General features: G+C 41.1%; 2 protein-coding genes across 2 annotated transcripts; both read right to left on the bottom strand.

Moving 5' to 3' along the window:
- Positions 1 to 2,701: 2,701 nt before the first annotated feature.
- Positions 2,702 to 3,643, bottom strand: LOC122919870 (olfactory receptor 1044-like). The gene has a single exon (XM_044269054.1). It carries the CDS (start codon positions 3,641 to 3,643, stop codon positions 2,702 to 2,704), a length of 942 nt encoding a protein of 313 aa, XP_044124989.1.
- Positions 3,644 to 14,569: 10,926 nt separating this feature from the next.
- Positions 14,570 to 15,511, bottom strand: LOC122919869 (olfactory receptor 5V1-like). The gene has a single exon (XM_044269052.1). It carries the CDS (start codon positions 15,509 to 15,511, stop codon positions 14,570 to 14,572), a length of 942 nt encoding a protein of 313 aa, XP_044124987.1.
- Between the last annotated feature and the right edge of the window lie 3,654 nt (positions 15,512 to 19,165).

The raw sequence follows: 19,165 nt of genomic DNA, 5'->3' as shown, positions 1-19,165 counted from the left end.
AAACATTGACGATGAAGCCAAGAGTTCTTTTTATGGACCACTTGTGTTTAAGCCTTGGCAAAGCCAGAATGGCAAAACTGGTTGAAAAATGGGGGGGGATTTATTATAGACCATCGTTTTACACCAGTCTATGATATCCCTTTACTCCGAGCCTAATTTATAAAGAGGCTCACAACTTGTCATAAATTAAAAAGCCCAATTCCGACTGTCCATGGACATAAACTGGAGTGTACGCCTGCCTCTAGCTGGTGTAGATTTCAGTCTTCTTTTATACAAAAAACAACCTGGCATAATAGAAGATAAATATGCAGGGGCCACTGGCCCTATCCCCTCTCGTTACGCCCCTTTTTGCAAGAGTGGCTAGGGCATGAAATGAAGTAGCATTAAGTTGAAAAATAGTGTTTGCAACTTTTTTACACCAAAAACTGGTGTGGGAGGGAATGATAAATCCCCCCCCAATATCTGTGATCCATGGCATTTCTGCTTGAAGTTCTTATGAAAAAGATTTTATCAGGAGAAATACTATTTTAAAGAGTACCTGTTAGCAGGATCAAAACTATTAGACCAGTCCCCAGTCTGATAGGGCTGATCCTGCCGATTAAAATGATACCAGTCTTGCGAAAATCAGTTGTGATGTTCTTGAGAAAAATCACTTTTATTCTTTATCCAAATTAAGGCTACAGTGCACTAAGGGGTGGGGCCTAGTGACACCTCAGCTCTCCAGTGCTGGCTCCACCCCTCAGTGCACTGCAGCCTTCATTTGTATACAGAATAAATATTGTTTTTTCTCGGGAACGCCACAACCGATTTTCACAAGACAGGTATCATTTTAATCAGCAGGATCAACTCTACCAGGCAGTATGCCTGGTTTAATAGGGGTAATCCTGCTGATAGGTGCTCTTTAAATTGGATCCCATGCAGTGCTGTTTTTATTTTCTCTGGTTCTTCTTATTCAACAATCAAAGACCGTCTTTGAGCTTTGTGGAGCTGTGGTCATTTTGAGTTTGTGTAGCTGCAGTCATGATGAGGATGAGCATAGCAGAGAGGAATCTGATAGGAATTGATATATCATATGTGTGGCCAGCATTTCTAAAGAAGCACCACAGAAGGTCAGAGTAGGCTTGTAGCCATTGTCATTCATTCTTCTTGCTCTCCTTCTGATGCCCTGTTCCCATTGTGGTTAGTTTGAATGACTAAATGAGACCCTTCAAAAGAAGGCAAAGAGATTGCTAAGTATTATGTTTAATGAAGAATTGTACAAACAGGCAGGTCAATAAAGTCTGTTTTGATAAGGTTCAAAAAGTTGATGTGAACAAAAAACATTTAATATTTTTGTACCAGATGTGCTCAGTTTATTCACATTCTGATGGACCAGTATTGTGTTCTGTACTGGTAAATCCGTTGACCATTGGATCAAGTTTGGAAGAGTTTTGACCATTACTTTTGGACATACTTACTGGTGCACGAGAGACCATTGCCTGTTACAAGTTTTAAGATAGCCCGACAAATCGGATGGATGTCAATTTCGGGAGGATCAGCCAACCATCTAATGTTTATGGAGGCTCTCCTGAGTCTTCCATGCCTCCCCTCAACTTCAAGGTGGGTATGATGGATTTTAACATGTTCCTGGGGAGATAAGCCACCCACCAGCAGCTTCCTCTCCTCTCCCAACCACAACACAACCATATTTTGCTAATCCAAGCATGCATGTGTATGGTGGAGTGGAAGAGATTTCCGATGGCAAAATGATAGTCATCCCCAACAAACATCCTTGATATATTTTTTTTATACCATATGGCTGGTTTTAAAGTGCTACTGTACTTTTATAAAACTTTTGATATGTTATAGGGATATTTCAAAGGTCTTCATGGGTCTTACTGCTTAGATCCCCATAGATCTAAACCCTTTGATATGTCGCTATAAGATATCAAAAGTCAGTGCCACTTTAATAACGCCATACAGTTTCGATCAGTCAGTCAAACTCACCAATTTTGTCAAGATTGGATAATGATCTGTGTGGGGACTTATTGACCATCAGTGAAGGGCCTCTTGTCAATGTGCCTATACCACCAAGCCAACTGTATACCCTCTGGGCAGATAGATTGATTTTAATTCCTCATGCTTAAATGCATCCATCACATTACACATCACACCCCTTAAAGGGGTTGCCCACTTTCTGGCTACTGTTGACCAAAATGTTAGTAAGATGACCATATGGCACTTAACAATATAATCTTTGTTGATATTTTGCACCATTTCCTATATTTCATAATGTATTCTCCCTTGTTGGCCAGGTCTTCTGTGCTGTCCACACAGAGGTCCTGTTCATAAAAGGGCTGCTGATGGAGGGTTATGTGACCAGACAAATCACTCAGTCTCCTCTGTTAAAATACAGTATACCTGCACTAAAATCTCAACATTGCAAGTGCAGAAAGCAGATGTGGTGTATTTGAGTGGAAAAGGCTGAGCGATGTGTGGTGTCTGAGTTACTTTTCCCTGCTCACAAGACCTTCCATCAGCAGCCATCTTATGGACAGGTCTCCTGTGTGGACAGCAGCACAAAATATTTGCCCAACAAGGACACATGTCTTACAAAATCAAGCAAACGGCACAGAAAATCAACCAGGGCTATATTAGTATGTGTCATATAGTCAACTCTCATATGCATTGGCCAAAAGTAGCCAGAAAGTGGCCAACCTCTTTAACTGAATCTCTTCAAAGTAAAACATTTTCTTATAGAACGTTTCACATCTTTGTTCCTCAGGCTGTATATAATGGGGTTCAAGACAGGAATGGCCATGCAGTACATAGCAGAGATAACACTATCCATTCTCTGGGAATCACTAGACATTGGCCTTAAGTACATAAAGATGATGGCTCCATAATACATGATGACCACGGTGATGTGTGAGCTACAAGTGGAAAAGGCTTTCAACCGTCCAGATGATGAAGGGATTCGGAGAATCGCTGAAACTATAAAGATGTAGGTCACCAAAATAAAAGTCATCATCGTAACCCCAAATAGTGAAGCAGACACAGTGGTCAACATCTTGTTGAGGGATGTGTCACTACAAGACAATTGTAGTAGGGGTTGGACCTCACAGTAGAGTCGGTCAACCTTGTTGACACCACAGTAAGGCAGGAGAGATGTTGGGAGGGATTGGATGATAGAGTTCAAGATACCGGTGAACCATGTGGTAGATGCTAGTTGAAGGCACACTGCTTGGTTCATGATAGTCCTGTACATTAATGGCATACAGATGGCAACATACCTATCATAAGCCATGATGGCAAGTAGGACACACTCAACAGTGGCACACAACGTGAAGAGATAAACCTGACAGATACATGCCTGGAAGGAAATCAGATTACTTTGTCTTACTATGTTGTTGAGGATATTGGGTAGAGTGACGGTTGTGTAACACATCTCTAGTAAAGAAAGGTTGGCCAGGAAGAAGTACATGGGAGTATGAAGACGAGCATCTGAGACAATGGCTAGGAGGATAGCCAAGTTTCCAACTAATGTCATCAAGTATATACTCAAAAAGGCCACAAAGGACATGCAACGGAGCTGTGGAGTGTTAGGTAGACCCATAAGGACAAATATGAAGGTGGTGCTGTTGGCTGGATTGCTGTCCGCCATAGATTGGTCACTGAAGGTTTAAAAAAAATGATATGATGTTAGCTGTACATAATTTAGAGTTTAGGTCAATGCTATGGGTGGAAAAGGGTAAGACTAGCTATACCTTTCAGCAACTACTATCTCTTAAGACTTCTCTTTCCTACACATACATACAGTTGCAAGAAAAAGTATGTGAACCCTTTGGAATGATATGGATTTCTGCACAAATTGGTCATAAAATGTGATCTGATCTTCATCTAAGTCATAACAATAGACAATCACAGTCGGCTTAAACTAATAACACACAAATAATTAAATGTTACCATGTTTTTATTGAACACACCATGTAAACATTCACAGTGCAGGTGGAAAAAGTATGTGAACCCTTGGATTTAATAATTGGTTGAACCTCCTTTGGCAGCAATAACTTCAACCAAATGTTTCCTGTAGTTGCAGATGAGACGTGCACAACGGTCAGGAGTCATTCTTGACCGTTCCTCTTTACAGAACTGTTTCAGTTCAGCAATATTCTTGGGATGTCTGGTGTAAATCGCTTTCTTGAGGTCATGCCACAGCATCTGAATCGGGTTGAGGTCAGGACTCTGACTGGGCCACTCCAGAAGGCGTATTTTCTTCTGTTTAAGCCATTCTGTTGTTGATTTACTTCTATGCTTTGGGTCGTTGTCCTGTTGCAACACCCATCTTCTGTTGAGCTTCAGCTGGTGGACAGATGGCCTTAAGTTATCCTGCAAAATGTCTTGATAAACTTGGGAATTCATTTTTCCTTCGATGATAGCAATCCGTCCAGGCCCTGACGCAGCAAATCAGCCCCAAACCATGATGCCCCCACCACCATACTTCACAGTTGGGATGAGGTTTTGATGTTGGTGTGCTGGGCATCTTTCTCCACACATAGTGTTGTGTGTTTCTTCCAAACAATTCAACTTTGGTGTCATCTGTCCACAGAATGTTTTGCCAGTACTGCTGTGGAACATCCAGGCGCTCTTGTGCAAACTGTAAACGTGCAGCAATGTTTTTTTTTTTGGACAGCAGTGGCTTCCTCTGTGGTATCCTCCCATGAAATCCATTCTTGTTTAGTGTTTTACGTATCGTAGATTCGCTAACAGGGATGTAGCATATGCCAGAGACTTTTGTAAGTCTTTAGCTGATACTCTAGGATTCTTCTTCACCTCATTGAGCAGTCTGCGCTGTGCTCTTGCAGTCATCTTTACAGGACGGCCACTCCTAGGGAGAGTAGCAGCAGTGCTAAACCTTCTCCATTTATAGACAATTTGTCTTACCGTGGACTGATGAACAGCAAGGCTTTTGGAGATACTTTTAGAATCCTTTCCAGCTTTATGCAAGTCAACAATTATCCTTTCCAGCTTTATGCAAGTCAACAATTCTTAATCGTAGGTCTTCTGAGAGCTCTATTGTGCGAGGCATCATTCACATCAGGCAATGCTTCTTGTGAAAAGCAAACCCAGAACTGGTGTGTGTTTTTTATAGGGCAGGGCAGCTGTAACCAACACCTCCAATCTCATCTCATTGATTGGACTCCAGTTGGCTGACACCTCACTCCAATAAGCTCTTGGAGATGTCATTAGTCTAGGGGTTCACATACTTTTTCCACCTGCATTGTGAATGTTTACATGGTGTGTTCAATAAAAACATGGTAACATTTAATTCTTTGTGTGTTATTAGTTTAAGCAGACTGTGATTGTCTATTGTTGTGACTTAGATGAAGATCAGATCACATTTTATGACCAATTTGTGCAGAAATCTATATCATTCCAAAGGGTTCACATACTTTTTCTTGCAACTGTATATACTCATGTAAACTTAGCTTGGTTGAGCGTGCATATGTTCTGAACAGTTCAATTGGAGAAAGCCATTGTCTGATCTGAGGAGGAATGTGGGCCTGATATGAGATTTGATGGAGCTTGGGAGTATGATGGGGGTCTGATCTGAGGTCTGAGGAGGAACAAGGATCTAATCTGAGGTCTAAGGAGGAATGGGGGTCTGATACAGAGATCTGATGGAGTGTTGGGGTCTGTTCTGAGGGCTGATGGAGCTTGGGGGTCTGATGTGGGTCTGATCTGAGGGCTGATGGAGCTTGGGGGTCTGATGTGGGTCTGATCTGAGGGCTGATGGAGCTTGGGGGTCTGATGATGGGGTGATATTTTCCTCCTCTATATCTTAGTTGCGTCTTATGGCATGGTGCATCTTATGGTCTGAAAAAATGGTAATTAAAATGATTAGTATGACCCAGGTATCGTATATAATGCAGACAGTTCCCATCTTGGGATACCAAGTCGACACTGCTTCAGGTACAAGCAATTAAAGGAGTTCTAAAGAAATAGGTAAAGGAAATTTTAACTGCCAGTTAATACCAGATAACGACACATCTCCTTTTTTCTAATCCGTTTTTATTTTCAGACTTTTTAATTCTATTTCCTGAACATGATTATCGTGGCGGCCATCTTGCCTGAGCTGTTCTTAGACAGCATTTAGAAAGCATTAAGAAAATTGCTTTACGGCAGCCTCATGGTCCATAGACACAATGGTCAGGAGGAGACCTCAATGACTTCTATGGGAGAGTTTTCTAGGCTGCTCTGTGACCTGTGCAGATGTCATTGTACAAGAAAGGAATACATAAGCTATTGTGAATGGTGGATGCTGTCTTATCTATAACAGTGGTGATATCATTACAGGCAGGATTTAGAATGACAGATAACTGCAGTAAAGTGATCTGTACAAACCAGGAAGTGCTCTCTATTATTAGGTTTAGTGGCCAGTGCCAAAACTTTAGGATTTTATGGTTTTTGTTTAACTATAAATGTTGACACAGAAAATTTAAAATAACATGGTCAAAAATTCTTTAACAATATGTTAAACATAAAAATGTGATTTAACCAATAGGTCGTTTTCTGACGACACATTCCCTTTAAGAAAAGTAGATTATCTTACTTCTAATTCTCTGTTTGATTCCTTGTTGGCTGGTAAATGAACTTTAACCCTGTCCCAGATTTATAGAGTTTTAAAACCTAAAGGGAACGTGCCGTCAGAAAATTACCTATTGTTTAAATTACGTTTAACATATTTTTAAAGAACTTTTGACAATGTTATTTTACATTTTCCACGTCAACATCTATAGTTAAACAATAACCAGAAAATCCTGCAGTTTTGACACTGACCATTACTACTAAATAATAGGCGCTATTTCTAAGTCTGTACAGATCAATTTACTACAGTTATCTGCTTATCTGTCATTCTAATCCTGCCTGTAATGATATCACCTATGTGTATGGATAAGACTGTATCCACCATTCACAATAGGTGATTTTCAGAGCTTATCTATTCATTCCCTGTACAATGACCTCTGAGCAGCCTAGAAAACTCAATGAGGTCTCCTCCTGACCATTGTGTCTATGGCCCATGGGGCTGCCGTAAAGCAATTTTTTAATGCTTTCTAAATGCTGTTAAGAACGTCTCAGGCAACATGGCCGCCTCCATAATTATGTTATGGAAATGCAATAAAAATATGTGTAATCTGAAAATAAAAACAGATTAGAAAAAGAGGATGCCCTCCTACGTCTCTGCACCACTTTGTACATGGCCTATGAGGGGGAACGGCAGGGCAGAGAACCATGGTCTGCTGTGGCCTTCTAAGTAAGTGCCTGATGATCCCACTGTTAATTAACACAGAAAGTATCAGATCCCTATGTACCCGGCCAGTAAGAGCGTTCAGGCGGCACCCTGGTCATCAACCCACTGAGAAATCTCCTTGTAAGGTCTATGGCCAGTCCACCCTTCGAAACCAGTTGGTTTCCCAAAACCAAGGACATAATATTTAGTGTTGAGCACGAATATTCGAAAAGCAAATTTTTATCTCAAATATCGCCACTTCGAGAATTCGCGAATATTTAGAATATAGTGCTATATATTCGTATTTTAGAATATTCCTCATTTTTTTCCATCTGAAGTCATGATTCCTCCCTGCTTAAGTTGCTTGTAGGCCAATGAGTCATTGGCCCGAAAGCAAGAAGCAGGGAGGACTCATGTCGAATGACGAATATTCTAAAAACTAATATATAGCATTATATTCTATAGTGCTATATATATTTGTTTTTGACCCACGCCTGTACTGATCGCGTAATATTCGCATATTACGCGATCTATTATGTAGAATATAGCGAATATTCTACAAAATATTAGCAAAATATCACAAATTCGAATATGACCCCTGCTGCTCATCACTAATAATAATCAAAGGGGAAAGGGTGCACGCCAAATACGAGGGAGGGATGGCGGCAATCATGGCGCAGTAGATTAAATGTTAGTATTTGAGGAAGTTGACGATGTTTTGTATTTTCTTTTATAGTTACGTTAATGGATTGTCTTTGATATTTAATTAAAAAAAAGATTATCGAGAGTTCGGTCAATTCTTGGTCCGGTCTAAACGTGAATTGAGTAAAATGATAACCAACGTGAAGGCTACTTTCACACTCGCGTTTTGTGCGGATCCGTCATGGGTCTGCACGGACGGATCCGTTCAGATAATACCACCGTCTGCATCCGTTCAGAACGGATCCGTTTGTATTATCTTAAACATAGCCAAGACGGATCCATCTTAAACAACACTGAAAGTCAATGGGGGACGGATCCGTTTTCTATTGTGCCAGTGAAAACGGATCCCTATTGACTTACATTGTGTGTCAGGACGGATCCGTTTGGCTCAGATGGAACGGAGGCAAACTGATCCATTCTGAGCGGATCATTTTCCATTCAGAATGCTTTAGATTCACAGGGATGCTCAACCCGCGGCCCTCCAGCTGTTGTAAAACTACAACTCCCACCATGCCCTTCTGTAGGCTGATAGCTGTAGGCTGTCTGGGAATGATGGGAGTTGTAGTTTTGCAACAGCTGGAGGGCCGCAAGTTGAGCATGCCTGCATTAGAATGCAAACTGATCCGTTTTGGACCACTGGTGAGAGTCTATGACGGATCTCACAAACGGAAAGCCAAAACGCGAGTGTGAAAGTAGACTAAAGTGAACTCTGCTTGTGCTAAAAAGCAAAAATCACAGAGAAAAGATAAAAACTAAATAAAAACATAAAATAAGATAAAAACATGATAAATAAATATGCGGATGTCCATGGCTACATTTATGGGAAAAAAATGCTACCAAAACACGGAGGAGAGAGCGGTCTTTTGTTAGGTTTTCATGTTGATCGTTCTCCTTCATCTATCCATGAATCTATTGTACTAGGAACACAGTGCACAGCACATAGACGTATCAGTAACAGGTTTCTGCATTGGAAGAATAATAGGTACATAGCAGAAATAGCAGTTGAACCTGGGCCCTAATGTTGGCAAGGGCCCAATATCCCTTCCGCCACAGAATAGGACAGGACATGGTAGGTGAGGGACTTGTTATAGATTTTGCATTGGGTGCAGCAGCTTCAAGTTCCAACTGTTATGGGGAATAGGGAAAGTAGGTACGATAATAAAAAGACATAGCGTACGACATACAGTCACCTACCTCCAGTATGATTGCATACTGCCAATGCACTGCCATAATATACCCTATTTCCAGACATGAGATTCCTGTTGGGGATAGTCTAGGTCAATCTCTTGAGTATCTCATCATTTGTCACAGTTAAACATGTCCCCAAAGTACAAACAGTGCAAATGTAATATCCTGGCAATAAAAAATGCTCATATTTTGATTAAAATGATAAACAGTTGCAAGAAAAAGTAAGTGACCTTCATGAAATGACCTGGATTTCTCCATCGATGCTAATAAAAATGTGGTCACAGTTATCGATGAAAACCATCTAACTCACCTAATAACACACAGAGCGTTGTACCATCCCGGTCTTGTATTGTGCACATTGTGTAAACATTCACAACGCAGGGAGAAAAGTAAGTGAACCCTATTTAATAATCGTAGCAGTAATTACCTTGTTGTTGCCAGATACTAGTATCAGGATCGGGTGTGGAAACCAAGGACCAGGCCAGCTTTGCAAGAGAATAATGATGGGGGTCATGGTACAGATACAAGCAGCAGAGACAGTTCTCTAGTATTTCACAGAGGAGACAGAGCAGGCTGTATATGGGAGGTGACTATGATGGTGGTAGTCCTCCCTCAGTCTTGAACTTTATAGTTACTAGTGATCTTCCCAGTTGACCAAAGGCGTGCAATTACTCAATATTTCCTTGCAATTCCTGGCTGTGGGGTGCAGTCCTAGATCAGATGGCCAGTCTGTCTCAGTAGTGTGGTGGAGGCCAGAAGCAATTAACCCCAACCATGAGCAGTAAAGTCTAAATCTGTAGGCATGCATTACCCTTACTGGCTCAGTTCAAGCATGGCATTCAAGGTCCTAAACCATTCTGGAAGCTTTCACTCTCAGGAATGGTGATTTCTTGGAGAAGGATTCTGTCTTGGCCTACTTTATATCAGCACACTCTAGACATGCCCTGTCTCTCGCAGACTCCACTAACTTGGAGAAAGTGGGACCATTACCTAGCAACTAATACTGAAAAACAGCAAGTTAACTATTTCCTTCCTTCCTATACATAGATTTTAGGGGTAGTACATAAAAGTCAGCATCACAGTAAATATCCCACTCTTACCCAGCAAAACATGCCATCCTTGAGCTACATAGGCAGAATGATGTTCCCCTACATCGCCTCATATGCAACGTTTCCACATGTTGGAACTCCACCCTCCACATGTTGGACCGACTATATGAGCAGAGGGAGGCCGTAATGATGAAGGCGGACAGGACTACTCCCCAGTGTAACTTCAACATTAGCCAGTAGCAGCTCATGCGTGACACCTGCCGTTTGCTCAGGTCCTTTGAGGAGGCCACTTTATTTGTCAGTCGCCAGGTCTATGGGATGAACAACGTCATTCCACTCCTTCACGTCCTGGAGCAGATGCTGATAAATCTGGCTGGCCAGGGGACAGGAGTTGTGGCACCTACATCTCATGCCCACCTGGGCCCGGGGGGGGGGGGTGAACCGGCGGAGGTGGAGGAGAAGGAGAGAGACATTAACGCCCAGGAACTGTATACAGAAATAGTTTGTCTATCTGCCCAAACCACATGAGAGGAACAGGAGAAGTATGAGGAGCTGGAGCACACAATGAGGAAGGCCAGGCAGATGACCCGAGCAGACCATGGCAATGTGCAGTTCAGATGGAGGCAAGGACTCCCTCTGATTCCCTTGTGCAATTGGCCAGATGCATGCTGAGTTGCTTGAGTAGTGACAGCTGCATTATCACCAGATGACTACTGGCTTTTCACAATGTTAGACCCATGCTACCAGGTCAAAATATGAATGATGAACTCAATTACTATTGAGACATCCTATGTAGTCAACTGGTCACTGCCTATGTGCGCCATTGCCCATCCTCATGAAGGTCTGTGCTCATGCTCCACTGCCATAACTGCTGGGGGAGGGGGGGGGGACAGGAGCAGAACCAGCTACATCAGCAGCAATTTAAGTCTTGACTCTCTAATGAGCACTTTTCTTCACCCGCCTACTGAAGAAACCACCCACCAGCCGCAGCAGGACATGGAGCAGAACCTGAACCAGTAAGTGCTGGCATACGTGGACTGCACCCTGAAACCCCAGATCCAGGATCCCCTAGACTACTTGGCGGCCAAACTTGATTCGTGGCTGCAACTGGACAAGCTTTCCTTCCCGGCCAGTAGTGTGGCATCAGAGCGGGTGTTTAGTGCGGCGGGGGCCATAGTTACCTCAAAGAGAACTCGCCTTTTAACAGGAAATGTTGAGATATTAACCTTTCTAAAGATTAATCAGGCGTGGATCAGCCAGGATTTCCACAAACCAGTGCCTGCTGCATCAGACTAGATGATTCTGGGTGCAACACCAGAACATTGTAAAATATGGCCCTTTACTTCTGGCCACGTGCTTTAGCCACTATTCGGATACCCACCTGCCTGATGCCACACACCTGCTGCCATCTTCTCCTACTGCCACCATTTTGTGCTGTTACTTCCACTGCTGTTGCCACCCCCCCCCCCCCCCACTCTGTGACTGGGACACTATGTTGACTCCTCATGCGGTTGCCACCCTCAGCATTCTGTGACGATGCCGCTAGTTTCCCTGTTGACATTTTATCCTTCTGATCTGTCAGAAGAAAAGAAAAATCAAAAACACAATGGATCCTGTCTTTGAAGCATCCATAAGGCGTCTATCACACTGTCCCTATTTTGCATCGGGATTTGTTCATGATTTGGAAGAAAAAAAGCAGGAGTGGGTCCAAAACACAGAAGACAAGCAAATATTCCCATCACTTGTCATCTCTGTTTTGGACCCACTCCTGGGTTTTATTTTGGCCTTACCAATACTGATCAATTACTGACCAAATACCGACCATGTAAAGGTGGATGCTCAAAAGACAGGATCCATCTTTTTGGGGTTGTTCTTCTGATGGGAAAAATGAACAGTGATGGCAACACAAACTTACTGCTGACACCCTCTCCTCTAGCTCACTACTTGTATCAGCGTGTAACAGAATAGGTTCTGTACAAATCTATGTGGAATCAGCTGACGACGGTGTCAAAGGAGCACGCTATTTAACTCTATAGTAGAATCTTGGGCCGCTGCACGGTTCTTTATACCTGACGTTAGCATTGACCTGTAAGGTATAGTTCACACTTCAGTTATTTGGTCAGTTTTTGACCTGAAACTGACCAAATTAGTGAAGTGTGGACTGAGTCTAAGAGCGACGCCTGTCACTTGCCTGTCATACTGACGCACACTAACTGTTGCACTACCACAGCGGACTAGCTATGCATGTTTCTGCGATGCACAGTGATGTACAGCGAGATACACACTCCCTGCAGGCCGGGAAATAGCTGGTTTATAACGCGCTTCGCGACTAACTAATTCGGATCTAATCAAATTTTTTGTGGAAAAAAAACGGTGGCTTTTCCAAATCGAATTTTTGAAAATCTCTATCTATAATATGTTTGTTCTAGGGTTTGGGGTTCCATTCCCACTCCTTTCAAGACAAGGATTGCCTGAGACAATATTATTTTTTTTTCTTATCAACTATCTTATTATGTTCAAAAGCACCCTATGTAGCCCCAGTTTGACTAGACATTGGTCAAACCCACCAATTATGATGGGAACGGCCAGTCATCTAGTGATTATGGACATGTCGTGACTCTGCCTTGATAGCAGATGTCAAGAGAGATGAGGGTCTGGCATGTTGAATTTCAACATGCTCAATCCTTTTCTTCTGAAGGAGATAAGCCACCATCAAAAGAGTCTGGCAGCTGCTAAGACTTATTAAGAATACATACAGGCTTGGTCAGGCCAAGAGTGCATGTATAGGGGGGTTCTGGAGGAACTGAGATAGGTTGTGAGGAGGAGCATTTAGCCCACCACTATCTAAAGTATATGACCACTTTCAATGGAGCCTGTTACGTCCAAAACTGGCTTCAAAGTAAGCATAACATATGGTTGGTGTCCTCATTCTTCTTGCTCTCCTTCTTCACATTGTGGTTCGTATGAATGGCTGAATGAAACCCATCAAAGGAAGCCAATGAGTCAGAGATTGCTAAGTATTATGTTTAATGAAGAATTGCACATTCAGGTAAATAAAGTCTATTTTTGTAAAGTTCTAAAAGTTCATATGAACAATTTTTTTTTGTACCAGATATGCTCAGTTCATTCTAATACTAATAGACCAGTATTATGTTTCATATTGGAAAACCAGTTTTGAGTCTTTGACCATTATGTTTGGACATACTTACTGGTGCACAAAAGCATTACCTGATACAGTATTTAAGATAGCCACACAATTAGATAGATGTCAATTTCAGGGGGGGGGGGGGGGGGGGGGGCAGCCAACCATCTAATGTTCATGGAGGCCTCCTAACTCTTCCTTCCATTCTCCCTAACTGCAAGGTGGGCATGATGGATTTTAACATGTTCTCGAAGAGATAAGCCACCACCAGCAGTTTTCTCTTCTCTCCCAACCACAACACAAGCATATGTTGTTGACCCAAGCATGCATGTGTATGGTGGAGTGGCACTGTACTTTCATAAAACTTTTGATATGTTATTTGGACCTAACAAAAGTTTAGAGCAGGCCTGAATGCTGAACGAGAGGAGAGGAGTGTGTGCTCTCTCTTTCTCCTCGATGCACAAGACGGAAGTGAAGCGAAACCATAGACTTTCTATTGAGACCGTCTTACTTCCTATCCTGCATGCTTCTCTCATTTTAGAGGTCAAAGGGGTTCTCAGCCCTCAGAGATCTAAACTTTTGATATGTCCGTATCACATATCAAAATTTTAATGACAGTACAGTGCCACTTTAAGCCCACCATACACTTTTGATGAAGTCAGCTAAACAAACCTGAATGTATTTCTGGTGTGTGATAATTAGAGATGAGCGAATTTCAGGTTATGAAATTTGTTTACTGGTAAAAGGTGAATTGTTTTATGGATTCCGTTACCACGGACCATAACGCATTTCTATGACTGAATGCCTTTAAGAGGCATTCCGTTATTCATTCTGTCATAATAGAAGTCTATGGGCTGCAAAACGGATCCGTCCCCCTGCATAACGGAAACGGGACGGATCCGTTTTGCAGCTCATAGACTTCTATGAAATTCGCTCATCTCTAGTAATAATATTACAGGTTATAGTTACTAGACATGCGTTGTTGATCCAGGGAGTTATTCTAATTGCCAGATTGGAGTCAGGGAGGAATTTTTCCCCTAAAATGAGGAAAATTGGCTTCTACCTCAAGGATTTTTTGCCCTCCTCTGTTCCAACTTGCAGTATAACAGCCTTAACTGGATGGAAAGATGTATTTTTTCAGCCTTACAAACTATGTTACTATATTAATATGTATTTCCACATGGTTAAATGCATCCATCACATTACACATCAGTCCCCTTAAGTGAATCTCTTCAACGTCAAAAATTTTCTTATAGAAAGTTTCACATCGTTGTTCCTCAGGCTGTAGATTATCGGGTTCAAGACAGGGATGGCCATGCAGTACATAGCAGAGATAACACTATCCATTTTCCGGACATCCCTAGATGTTGGCTTTAAGTACATAAAGATAAGGGCTCCGTAATACATGAGGACCACCGTGATGTGGGAGCTACAGGTGGAAAAGGCTTTTAACCGTCCAGATGATGAAGGGATTCGGAGAATGGCTGAAATAATAAAGACGTAGGTCACTAAAATATAAGTCATCAACCCAACCCCAAATAATAAAGCAGACAAAGTGGTCAACATCTTGTTGAGGGATGTGTCACTACAAGACAATTGTATTAGGGGTTGGACCTCACAGTAGAGTCGGTCAACCTTGTTGACACCACTGTAAGGCAGGAGAGATGTTGGGATGGAATGTATGATAGCGTTCAAGATACCGGCGATCCATGTGGTAGATGCTAGTTGAAGGCACACTGCTTGGTTCATGATAATCCTGTATCTTAATGGTATACAGATGGCAGCGTACCTATCGTAAGCCATGATGGCAAGTAGGACACACTCAACAGTGACACAGAACGTGAAGAGATAAACCTGACAGATACATGCCTGGAAGGAAATCATGTCACTTTGTCTTACTATGTTGTTGAGGATATTAGGTAGAGTGACGTTTGTGTAGCACAGCTCTACTAAAGAAAGGTTGGCCAGGAAGAAGTACATGGGAGTATGAAGACGAGCATCTGAGACAATGGCTATGAGAATTGCAAAGTTCCCAACTAATGTCATCAAGTATATACTCAAAAAGGCCCCAAGGGAAATGTAACGGAGCAGTGGAGTGTTGGGTAGACCCATAAGAACAAATATGATGGTAGTGCTGTTGGCTGGATTGCTGTCCGCCATAGATTGGTCACTGAAGGAATAAAAAATATATATGTTGTTAGCTGTACTTGATGTAGAGTTTAGGTCAATCCTATGGGTGGAAAAGGGTAAGACTTGCTATACCTGTCAGCAACAACTATCTCTTCTGACCCCAAGCCTACACACACACATATACTCATGTAAGCTCAACTAGGCTGAGCGTGCATGTGTCTCGAACCTCTGCTGGTGACATATTGCCAGAGAACAAAAGGATCTGGTGAAATCCAACAGCCGAATTCTTATCTCCCCCAACATGTGACATCAGGAGGTACTCCTACACATAGATGGTTGACCAAACTTGCTGAACGTCACGTGGTAGGATCGGCTGATATATATCTATGGGGTATGGCTGCTTTTAAGAACAACTCAATTAAAGCAAATAAAACCTCAAGGAGATCAGCCATCTTCTGCAAGCTACTGTGAAAGCAGAGGCCCAAAGATGTCTGGCAGTAGCTTATTTCCCTTAAGCTATCTGGAGACTTTGAGGAATCGCAGTCAGTCAAACATTTGTCCAAAAGTCACCTCCAAATGGGATTGTCTTCAGCTGGATTTTTGTAGCCCATCATTGTGTCTAGAGAACCCAGGCCCACTTTTGCATCCTAAAAGGCCAGTCCAACTTTAGCCATAGTGTTGGACTCCAAATTTAAGGGTACACGAGGTGTAATTTGGGCCCAGAAATGTGTTTTTTCACGATTTATGGAATATGTAAAAATAAATAATTTATTATATTTGATAAAAAAAGGGAAAAAAAAGTTGGCTTGTAGTAGATAAAGATATGTGGTGTGAGGGGCCGTTGCCTGTGTGGCCTCAGTAAATTAGAAATGGTTTCCTACCTTGGTGACCGAGAGTATTGCATCTGCACTGTGTAAAATGTGTGAAACATGTCAGGCAGGATATACACAATCCTCTGGTAGGGGGGGGTGTAGCTGAATGATGGCTGAGTGCTGCAAATCCCACAGGTTCTGGACTTCGGGTATTCTAGTGGAACGCTGGCAAACTTCTATCTACACGTTGCTACGCCTGTCCCTGACCTAGAGCAATACTCAGAGGGAAGTTAGTATTCATATTGAGGGAAGTTAAAGGAAATGTGTCACCAAAAATCTGTATCTGCCAGTTAAAACCAGATAGTAACACGTCTCCTTTTTTTTAAATCGGTTTTTATTTTCTGAATTTAGATTTTTTTTATTCTATTTCCTGAACATGATTATGGGGCGGCCATTTTGCTTGAGCTGTTCTAAGCAACATGCGCAGACCTTTAAAAATGTAAAAAAAAAATAGAAACTGATCCGTTTGTTCATATGACAAACGGACAGACGGATCCGTTCTTGCAATGCATTTGTGAGACGTATCCGGATCCGTCTACAAATGCTGTCTGTTTGCATGCAGATTGCCGGACCCGGCAGGCAGCTCCGACGATCACTCTGCCGCAAGTGTGAAAGTAGCCTTACAGTGGAAACAGTGAAAGTAAAAATAAAATAAAAATCAGTGTGCTCCAGAGGTCTTTTAATGACCTCCTAGTGGACATATTATGTGTCAAAAAAAATTAAAATATAAGCAAAAAAATATTGCTTAAAAATTACAGATAAAAAATGTAAATAAATTTTTTTTAAATGCTGTCGCTAATTGAAACCGTCGCCACAATTGCCCCGTTCTGTCGAACCTATACACGTTACATATCGAAACGATCGTCACAAAATAGGGAACCCATTGCAATAACTTATTTTTGTGTCAGTTTTAATATTTAAGAAATAAAAAGCTATAATTAGAAAAAAAATTACTGTTTAATAAGAATTAGCATTTTTCCCCCAAATCAAACCTAAAAAAAAAAGAAAAAAAAAAGAAAAAAAAAACATGCTAACAAAAAGTCCTTTGTGTCAAGTAAAAAATAAATAAAATTTGCTTGCTAGTCTAACAAATAAAAAAGTTAGGGTCACTAAACCACCACAAGCACAAAATCATAAAAAATTGCTTGGACATTCGGGCCTTTTTTTTAGGCCTGGCAATGAAAGGGTTAATTAATGGCATGTCGGCAATCACCATTTCATGCCACAATGAGAACACTCACCTCTGCTGCACAGCTTCATTGCCACTCTACTGCTTATTCAGGTGGAAGAACCACAGGTGTTGCTATAAACTGGGGCGAGATTAGCAACATTGGGGGAGATTTTTTAAAACTGGTGTGAAGGAAAAACAGTTTAGTTGCCCCTAGCAACCAATCAGATTCCAATTTTTATTTTGCAGAGCTCTTTTGGAAAATAAAAAGTGGAATCTGATTGGTTGCTGTGGGAAACTAAGCCAGTTCTACTTTGCACCAGTTTTGATAAATCTCCCCCCTTTTCTGAGTAAATATTAACACAGCGCAGGCGCAATACTCCGTATTAACCCATTTCTAATTTTCTGAGCACCCACAGGCAACGGCCCCTCGCACCAACTGATAGTTTTAACAATTCCCACACGAGGGGGTTAAAAACAATTTCCTTATTTATTTATTTTTGCATTTTTTTAAATCCAATATAACACAGGTTACGTTTTAATACAAATAAGCAGAGGGTCGCTGGTGGGATCCATTTGGTCTTCTGAGCTTTTGCATTATATGTGTTACAGTAAAATATTTTTTAGCCTGACTTCTAAAAGCTAAATTAAGCGGACGTGTAGCATTTGCAGCAGACTGTAGCCCATTATTCACCCTCCATTACATTTTTACAACAAAGGGACATCTCAACCACCCAAGAACTTACGCAGACCTGAGGATTTAGACCCCCCGTAGTTCTACTACACAGAACACATCACCACCGAATCCAGTCTAAGCCACCAGCATCTGGCTGTAATACAGATAATTACCGTAAATACACTGGATAATTTCAGGAATTTATTTTGCAAGAATGAGGACAATATTTCCTGTAAAATTATTTCCATATTGGCTAAATCGATGACATGTGGAATTATTGGCTTCTTTGTTTCAATGGTTCCAACATCTATGTTAAATACCACCTTCTAGAATAAAATATATAAAAAAAGACAAAAGAAAAATTAGAACAAATGTAACAAAAAAAACTAAAGAAAAACACCTACCTATTAGCAAACACAATAGCAAAAAAAAACAAAAAACAATAGAATATTGCCCTCACCTCAAGTCATTTGCCACAATAAGAAAATGTGCTCTTTCTATCCCACCTTATATACTTTTCTCCCGGCACCACAAAAGATTTTTTATGTAATCTTGTATATCTCATTAGGGACTTTATCAAATCTAGAATTCATTCTCTCAGGATTATTATGCCTAAAAAAGATATACACTGAAATACTAAGATGAATAAATATTATATATCAAATAGTTTAATAGTTTATAAAATATAGTAATATCATTATAATTGAATATTATAAATATATATATATTATTCTTTAAATTTTTTTCTCCCATTTTATAAAAAGAAAAACTTCAAAAAAATATCTATTTTTGGGATGTGGTAGAACCATAAAAGTATTATGTAAGCTAATTCTACTTCTATATTATTTCCAAATGTACACTACGTGCAGAATTATTAGGCAAATGAGTATTTTGACCACATCATCCTCTTTATGCATGTTGTCTTACTCCAAGCTGTATAGGCTCGAAAGCCTACTACCAATTAAGCA

This window comes from Bufo gargarizans, chromosome 9 (assembly GCF_014858855.1).
Source record: "Bufo gargarizans isolate SCDJY-AF-19 chromosome 9, ASM1485885v1, whole genome shotgun sequence".
NCBI lineage: Eukaryota > Metazoa > Chordata > Amphibia > Anura > Bufonidae > Bufo > Bufo gargarizans.
This window is presented reverse-complemented; position numbering and strand designations above follow the sequence as displayed.